The sequence below is a fragment of the Nycticebus coucang genome, chromosome 21 (assembly GCF_027406575.1).
Source record: "Nycticebus coucang isolate mNycCou1 chromosome 21, mNycCou1.pri, whole genome shotgun sequence".
NCBI lineage: Eukaryota > Metazoa > Chordata > Mammalia > Primates > Lorisidae > Nycticebus > Nycticebus coucang.
The window spans coordinates 12,889,394-12,898,329 of record NC_069800.1 but is presented as its reverse complement, the minus strand read 5'-3'; the positions used below and the strand labels follow the sequence as shown (position 1 = coordinate 12,898,329).

Here is an 8,936-nt window from a genome sequence, read left to right as displayed (position 1 = left end):
GCAGCCCACCTTAAACACTGTGCCATGACCAACTTTTATTTTTTACCTTATTAGTAATAATGACAGAGGCGGTAATAACCCTAAAATCAAAACGAAAACGAATGCTACTGCTAATACATTAATCAATTTGCAACGACTTCTCAATCATTCCCAAGCCAGAGGAGGGAGGGGGCTGGAAGGGGCTAGAGCTAGTGGAAGGTCTCAGGCCCAGCTGGGACTGGTACTTGTGTGTGTGTGTGTGTGTGTGTGTGTGTGTGTGTGTATATGTGTCGGGAGGTCTGAAGGGGGGGTGAAGGAGGGCCGCGGCGGGAGGACAGAAGGATGGGGTAAAGTTTCAGGGCGGGGAGGGGGCGCCGTGGCGCCGTGACGGGAACCAATGAGATGCCAACTCGCGCGTCTCTAGCGTGACTGCCGAGATTGACGTGGAGAACACGTCAAATTGATTGCCGCAGCTTCCCGGTCAGACGAATTTCTCTCAATCGGATGAAGTTCACCCTGGGCCTGGGGTCGCGGGCGTGGAGAGTGTCCTGGGAGCCGGCGGCAGCGGCGGCGGCAGGCCGAGGGGCGGGCGGCGGCGCGCTCCGCGGCGGAGCCCAGCGCGTCTCCAGCCCGCGGTCCGGCCGCCGCGGCTCTCGGCTCTCGCGCGCCCTCCCTCTATGCCTCTCCGGCGGCAGCGGCGCCGGAGCTTTCCCGGACTGCGCCGGGCCCAGCCCCGGCCGCCCCGGCGCCAGGCAGCCGGCTGGCCCTCGCGCTATGGGTAAGGGGCGGGCGACAGGCCGGGCGCGGGCGGGCTGATGCGGTGGGTCGTGTCCCCGCGCCTCCCTTCCCTCGTGTTGGCTTTGCCTGGGCCACCCGGTCCTGGGTCTCGGACCATCCGCGTTCTCTCCGTGTCCCTAGTCTTCGGGGGCGGTTCAGCAAGTCTGAGAAGCGGTTGTCCCAAGTAGATTCGCTAAAAGTCGCCGAGGCGCTGTGAGGGCTAGAATGCGCAGTGCTCCTTTCTCCCACGCTGCGCTCCCACACACTCTCAGACCCGGACCCACGCGGCTTGCCCGCGGACTCCAAGCTGTCGGGGGATCCGCGGGGCGCGGTTGGTGCAGTCCTATGTCCCTCGCCGCCGCCCTGGCTAACCCGCTGATGTTTTCTCCCCCTCCCGCTCACTCTGGTCGGGCACGTCCGCAGAGCAGACCTATGGCGAGGTGAACCAGCTGGGCGGCGTGTTTGTCAACGGCCGCCCCCTACCCAACGCCATCCGCCTGCGCATTGTGGAGCTGGCACAACTGGGCATCCGACCCTGTGACATCAGCCGGCAGCTTCGCGTGTCCCACGGCTGCGTGAGCAAGATCCTGGCGCGTTACAACGAGACGGGCTCCATTCTGCCTGGAGCCATCGGAGGCAGCAAACCGCGCGTCACCACCCCGAACGTGGTCAAGCACATCCGGGACTACAAGCAGGGAGACCCTGGCATCTTCGCCTGGGAGATTCGCGACCGGCTGCTGGCCGACGGCGTCTGCGACAAGTACAACGTGCCCTCGGTGAGCTCCATCAGTCGCATCCTGCGCAACAAGATCGGCAGCCTGACGCAGTCTGGACCTTACGAGGCAAGTAAACAGCCGCCGTCGCAGCCTGCGCTTCCCTACAACCACATCTACCAGTACCCTTACCCCAGCCCGGTGTCGCCCACGGCCGCCAAGATGGGCAGCCACCCCGGGGTCCCGGGCACCGCGGGCCACGTCAGTATCCCACGTTCATGGCCCTCGGCACACTCGGTCAGCAACATCCTGGGCATCCGGACGTTTATGGAGCAAACAGGTCAGTCGTGGTGGCCTTCGTGAAGGGGCAGATCTGGAGGCGGGAGGGCACTGTCCTCCCGGGACTGGTTCTAGCTAAGGGGAGGGCTGGGGCTGGCCAGGGAAGCTGGGGGGATCCTGGGCCTTCTGTGGAAATCCTCCGACATCTTGAACTTTTTATGACAAATATGGAAAATATTTGCCAAATGGAAGAGCAATCACCAACCACAAATTCGGAGTCCTGAAACTGTGCTTTATTATTCTTGCAAAAAAGTATTTAAACCCCTATTGCCAGAGCCAAATAACGCGCACAGGCAACTCTGACACTCTTTCTTTAACTTCCGGACTCCCTCACCCTTTCCAGGACCCTCCCTCTCAGGCTAGGGGCTCTTCTGAGTAGAAGGAAAAGGGGTCCTGTCGCCTTGTCTAGTGGTCCGGATCGACAGCAGGCCTGAAGGCCTTTCAGGTCCTGCAGTTGGGATAAAGGATTTGCCGTTTGCCTGCAGTTAAACTCAACAAACGGTGTCATATCTGTGGGGAGGAAGATGGACCAGGTGGGAAGTTTGGGACAGTTTTGTTGCCTGAAGAGTGGTGGTGGCAGTGAACAAACCTTAAGAGGCCGAATCCAAGCCTCTTCCTCCTGTCCAAAGAAGCAGAGTTCGCAGCAGCCCAGGAGAGGTGAGGGACAGCTAGAAGCACACTGAATACTCAGCTCTGGCGGCCGCGCGGAGTTCCTCCGGGCCGCGCACGCCTGCTTGGTATCTTTCGGTGGCTCTGACCCAGTCTGCGCCACCGGCTGGGGCCACAACTTTCCGAGGAGCGGTAGTGGGCAGTTGAATGGGTGGCGAGCCCACCAAGCCTGCGCTCAGATCTGCCGCTCTCCCTTGGTTCCGCGCACACACTAGGGCGCAGAGTTAGGTGCGTGGGTCGCCGGGTGACGGCTCTTTTAGGAGGCCGGGATGTCTGGGAAGGCAGTTCTGGGTAGATCTGCCCGCCCTCCAGATGCTTTTCAAGACTTTGAGATAGCCAGACGGTGATCATGAGCTGTTTGAATTTGAACTTAGACCTTTCTGGGCGCCTTGTCCGTAACAGAAGAGTGGTCGCCTTGCCTTCGTCGAGTGCGCTCAGCCCCTGCCCGGCGGGCTGCCACGCCTCTCCCCACACGCCACCCCCAGACCTCGGGTTTCGTGGGAAGCGGGTGGAGGGCTGGGGGAGCAAGGAGCAGGCTGGGCCGCCTTTCTTTACTGTGCCCTCTGGGAAGGAAAGAGAAACCCCGGGCTCCACGGCCGTCCCTCTGCTCGCTGACCATTTCACCACCTCCCGGTGTTGGGGGACCCCGGGCTGCGCCCTCAGGTACCAGTGGATGGCTGTAGGAGGCGTATAAACGTCGGGTCGGAGGATGGAGGGCCACACGAGGGCTCAGTCCAGGTTCACTGGAGCCTTCTAACGGGTCCCGTGTCCCCGCAGGGGCTCTGGCCGGGGGTGAAGGCGCTGCCTACTCCCCCAAGATGGAAGACTGGCCCGGCGTGAACCGCACGGCCTTCCCCGCCAGCGCCGCGGTGAACGGGCTGGAGAAACCTGCCTTGGAGGCGGACATTAAATACACCCAGGTAACCCAGAGGCAATGGTGGAGGTGACTTTAATTAGGGACCATGGTCGCCGGTCTGGGGAAAAAGAGAGACAAAGAGAAAACTTCAGGCAGGCGGAGGGTGGTCCAGCGGCTTGGCCGGCCCAGCGAGCGTCTGACCGCGGCATGTTTCCGTAGTTTCCTCCAGCTTACTAGTAGTTTAGGGGAGACTGGCTTTCTAGGGGACTGACTAGCGTTTTGTTAAATTACTTTTTGTTAAAAAGCTGAAACCTGGGATCACAGATCCACAGGAGAGAGCCCTCTTTTTCTGTGACCCCCATCACCGGTTATTATTTATAACAATTTGAATGGGTTCTTGAAAATCACTTTGCCAGAGTCCTTAGGAGGAGAATTAGAGACCGACCCTCGTGGAGATAATTGACAGGGTCGGCAGGGGACCTAAGAACCCCCATCGCTTTGGGGTGCGCAGTGGAGAAGGCCGCTGACTGCCTGTTCCTCTCCATCCTCCAGTCGGCCTCCGGCCTCTCCGCGGTGGGCAGCTTCCTCCCGGCCTGCGCTTACCCGGCCTCCAACCAGCACAGCGTGTATGGAGCGCCGGGCGGCGGCTACCTCGCCCCAGGCCCACCGTGGCCGCCTGCACAGGGGCCTCCGCTGGCGCCCCCCGGGGCCGGCGTCACGGTGCACGGAGGGGAGCTCGCGGCAGCCATGGCCTTCAAGCATCCCAGCCGCGAAGGTGAGGGGCACCGGCACAGAGGCGGTGGGGTGGATGCTGGAAGGGTTAGGAATTGTGCTGGGGAGGCGGCGAGAGCCTGGGAGAAGAGAGAGGGTGAGGGAGAGTGGAAGGGGGAGAGAGAAAGAGAAAAGGGGGAGGTGGGGAGGGGACAGGGAGGAGGGGGCTGGGGGAGCCCGAGTGAGGTAGAAGAGAATAAAGTCTTTTTTTTTCGGGGTAAACATTAACCTTCTTGGAGCAGATGAACTCTAACAGGTGTCCCTAGAAAGATACTCTGAGGCTGAGCGAGGTCCCAAGAATCCTGCTCTCCTTTTGTGCAGATAGAGAAAGAGGGCCAGGTCGGCAAACGGGATGCTGGGTTTGGGTCTGGTTCTTGCATCCTTGGCCAAATTACTGCTTCTTCGTAAGTCTCAGTTTCTCCATCCAAGAGTCTACACCCTCCAGAATTTTAAGCATCCTATCTCTTGAGAAAGGATGGTTTGATGTACAGGAGGAGAAGGGGGTAAGATGTCGCCCATAACAGTGAAGTGGAGGAAGAAAAGTGGTTTTTCTCCTCTCACTTTTCCTAGCGTACAGTATCCTGGCATATTAGGGTAACGTTCACCTGCCTAATTATAGAAAAGTCCAAGTTGAAAATTATCAGAATTGAGAATTACAACTCTTCTAAACTTTAAATTAAATTTAAATAATAAGATAATATCACAAATTGACATGATTTCCCCAGAGTTGATCCCAAGGAGAAGAAGGTCTTAGAAAAAGGACTTCAGTTTTTAGAGGATGGAGTTGTTTCCCAGGAAAGCCCCTCTGTCCTATAGGCAGTTTCAACTCTGTATTAGACACAAATTATGAAGTGTAGTTAATAATCCAAGGGTAACACATTCAGTTTCTAATTCTAAACTAGTTGTTAATTTGGGAAAAAGTAGGAGATGATTTCAACATTGAGACTCACTGGTGATTGATTTTCTTTAGAAGATACTTTTCTTTTCAGAATTATAGAGCCATTGACTGAGTCTGGTAATCAAGTCATTTTTGTCATTATATCTCCTATTTGGAAATATCCCACCTACTTTCCAAATGTATAACAATAATAATTCACATTAGTTATTAAATAACAATTTAATTTCCTGATCCTCACAATACTTTAAAGTTTCTGGTACAGGATCATTGAACACCTCAGTTCCACGATTAATGATAAATTCTCAGGTTAGCAGGCAATTATTGTGTTTGAACAGGAATATAGAAACCATCATTTATCATCTATTTCTCAGCACTAGAATTACCTACAGACTTGGGTTACGGATTTTTACTCCTTTTCTCACTGGTAGAAAAGCTGATTTTAAAGATCCTCCTCTCAACTGGTCTTTGAAAAGACAAAGCAAAGTAATATGAATCACTGCCTTTTTTATTTTCTAATTATTTCTTAAGAAATTCATATCTTCAAAGTAACCTATCCTACAGGACAATTTGCTACCATCAACTTTTCAATTCTTCGGAATAGTAGGAACAGCATTTGCAAAATTTCCTAACTGAAAGCAATTTAATATAATGAATCCTCAGTAAAAAAACCAATGCTTTGGATTATTCAGTCCATACACACAACAACACACGATGATACTAAATTAGGTACAAATGAACATTTTAAAGGCTACCCTCAGTGAAACCTAATGAAATGTGAAATTACCCATCAAAGATTATTAATTTTTTTTTTGGTAAAAGGTAGTGAGTCTGTGTTCCCTGTCCTATTGGCAAGAAAGTATGATTTACTTACATTTCCCATCCTCTGAAAGGAAACTTTAATTCTTGGGAAATAAGAATTGGAAAATTCCACTCTATCTTCATGTGAGAGTGCTGACATACTAGGATTCTGGACACTCTTCCCAGTCCAAGTGTCTTTCACAGCCAGAGCACAGCCACCCCGCAGGTGACAGACTACTAGACAGGCTCTTAAGACAGCTCGTATTTTGCAGTGCCTTTTCAGAAACCGTCAAAACTTCAGGGTTCCAGAATCCCTCCCAGCAGGGCTCTGGAAAAACTTAAGATTTGGAAATCAAATCCGTAAGGTATTTCAAATACACCAAGAGATGCCTTGTTTATGTTTGTTGAAGATAACTTGTAGCATCTTTCCAGTGAGCTCTGCTTCGGGGTTATTGGAAGATCCTAAAAGCAGTGTCTGTCAGGGGATCGGTGCCCGTGTTCCAGAGCCAGTGCACCCTCCAGCCACCAGCCCCAGGATCTGCCTTGGTCCCTGCCCTGCACTTGCAATTCTGATATTTAAAAAAACAAAACACACGCCTATCCCCATTCCTAGCCACTGAGATTAAATGAGCCTGCCCAGACTCCAGCTCAGGCCTTGGAGGACCCCAGACGTGCCCAGCTACATGACCCAGGGTCGTTGGGGAGGAAAGGGAGGGGTGGAGTGTCCTAAGAGATGAAGAGAAGGGACTGGCCAGGACAGAGCTAAATCGCTGCAGGATTCGTCCCCCTAGGGCGGGGTGGAGTCCATAATGGAGACCAGGAGTCCAAAACTCCTGGGTGTTTATTTTTAAGTAGCTCAGTTTCTTGTTTGTCTGTACGGTAATCGGCCCTTGGCTGAGAAACCTACTCCTCCTCAGGTGTTTTCTGAACAGTCCTCACCTCAAAGTGTGTGGAGGGGGTGGAGAGAGAAGGTCTGAGTCTTTTGATGGCGGGGTGGCCGAAATTGTGTTGTTTAGGGAAAGAGCTAAGGGAGAAGCCGAAGGGTCGCTGTGTCCTGGAAAGGTTTTTAGATCTCTTTAAAACCTTCATGAAATCGCGCGCGCGTGCCAGACCCCACAGCCAGATTCGCCTTGGAGGCTGCGGCGAGGGGGCTGCAGGAGAAAAAGTCCACCTCCCCCACTGAGTCGCCCCAAGTGCTCCCTCTAAAGGAGGCCTGGGGAGGGGGTAGGGAAGATTGAAAATAGGCCCCTTTAGGTATAAACCAGCGGTGCCTCCCTGTGTGGAAGAAGCCGAGCGGCCCTCGGTTGGGAAGGGGAAAAAAGTTGCACAATCGTGGCGTCACTTTTCGGCTTCCAGTAGCAAAACTTGGGCCCTTTCCCAAAACCTAAATAATAGAGCAACGCGCAGAATACCGCCCGATTTGGCAAGCCCACTGTCACTTAATCCTAAGGCCCATTAGGTCCTGGGACGCTCCGTGCCCACAGTGGGGAGAGCGTCTGGATGCCTGGACCTCGTGGGCATAACGAATCTGCAGCTCTCTGGATGAGCGACTGCCTTTTATGTCGGAGGGATCCAGGCCGCCCCGGGGGAGTCTTTGGTGACCACACGATGTCCCCCTCCCCGTGGGTATCAGTGGACTGGACCTGCTGCTCCTTGCACCTCTGCGCAGCGGGCAGGTGGGGGCGGGGTATCGGGGCCACGCAGGATCCCGTCGGCTTAAGAGGACCCCAAAGCCTCCCCTGTTCCTGCCCTGTCGCTTCCTTTACTGAGTGGGCGGCGGTGGTGGTGGTGGGTAAGGAACAAAGGGAATTGCTTCTGCCCAGCGGTCAGGGACGGTTTGCAAACTGCCATTCGAGGAACCCCACTTGCCAAGGCTGTCCTTGCTAGCGGCTCCCTTCGGGGGAGAGGGAAGGGTGGGTGGTCAACGCTGCTCTCGGCGTCGGCAGAGCGCTGGTCTCTGCTGCCTTGGTCCAAAGCCCCGACGGGTTGAGCGCACACGGTCTCTGGCTGCAGGCGTCCTGGGCCCGGGTCCTTCGCCTCGCCCGTCACCGGACAGTGACCTGACGCCCCTATGCTTCCTCCTGCAGCGGCCGATCGGAAGCCTCCCAGCCCCGGCGGGAAGGCCCCGGACGCTCTCCGTAGCTTGCACGGATTGCCCATCCCGGCCTCGACCTCCTAGGGACAGCTCTGCCCGGAGCCCGGAGGAGACCGCGGCCCGGCGGGCGCTGAGGGGTGCACAGCTCGGCCCCGCGGCCGGGGAGGACACGCGGAGGAGGAAGCCGACCGCGGCTCTCGGGGGTCGCCCGGTCAGCCCTGGCCTCTGGCCCTGCTGGCCACACCTTTACTAGCCCGGGTTTTTCGGTTCTGAACTTGGCTTTGGCTGTTGTGCCCTCCTCACGACCCAGGCTCGGAGGGCCCTCCTCGCTCCAGCCAGCCTCAGTTTCTGCTCTGGCCTCTTCTCTGTCTCCCACCCTCCCTCCCTCTCCCTACCGCTGACCCTTCCGTCCTTCCCTCTGCCCTCTCTATTTCTCTCCTCGAGTCTTCCTTTTCTTCTGGTGCGTCCCTGTCTTTGACGCTCTATCCTCTTTCCCTCTGTTTACTGTCAAAGGCTGTATGGAAATTCCCTTCGTTTATTCGGCCTCTCCCCGCCAGGCCCCCAGTTCGGGAGGGCCCCAGGACCGGTCTGGGTCTCACGACAGGGCTCCGTGACAGCCCTTTTCTCAGCCCCTCGCAGTATCTGCCCTTCTGAGCCCGCGGGCCCAGGCGGGCGCTCAAACCCAGGCCGTGGGCAAAGAAGACATGCCTTGGGTTTCTGTTTTTACAATAACAAACCCTGACAATCCTGGACGTCTGTCCTCTCTCCTGGCTCCCCCGTGTGTTGTCTGGAAACTTGTATTTTCTCAGCGCCCAGTGAGGAGTGTCTCTTCATTTCTGAGACTGTGTCACACCAGAGATTGGGGTAACAGCCGAGGACTCTGGGACTCTCTGAGTTTTCGTATCCAATGTCCTGGAGGCGCCCCTCCTACCCTCCTCTCAGCACTGGGGCATCTGACAAAATGGTAAACAGCATCGGGGCTGTTTTTGGTGTTCAGGGGTCAGCACATTTGTTAATTTAAACCACAAACTGCTTCTGGGT

The 8,936-nt window shown here is 55.5% G+C and overlaps 1 protein-coding gene across 1 annotated transcript; it reads left to right on the top strand.

Annotated features, from left to right (window-relative positions):
• The first annotated feature begins 483 nt into the window (after positions 1 to 483).
• On the top strand, positions 484 to 7,979 carry PAX1 (paired box 1). The gene is made up of 5 exons (XM_053574430.1): positions 484 to 757; positions 1,180 to 1,809; positions 3,255 to 3,397; positions 3,886 to 4,108; positions 7,888 to 7,979. Exons 1-5 carry the CDS (start codon positions 484 to 486, stop codon positions 7,977 to 7,979), a joined length of 1,362 nt encoding a protein of 453 aa, XP_053430405.1.
• The last annotated feature ends 957 nt before the right edge of the window (positions 7,980 to 8,936 follow it).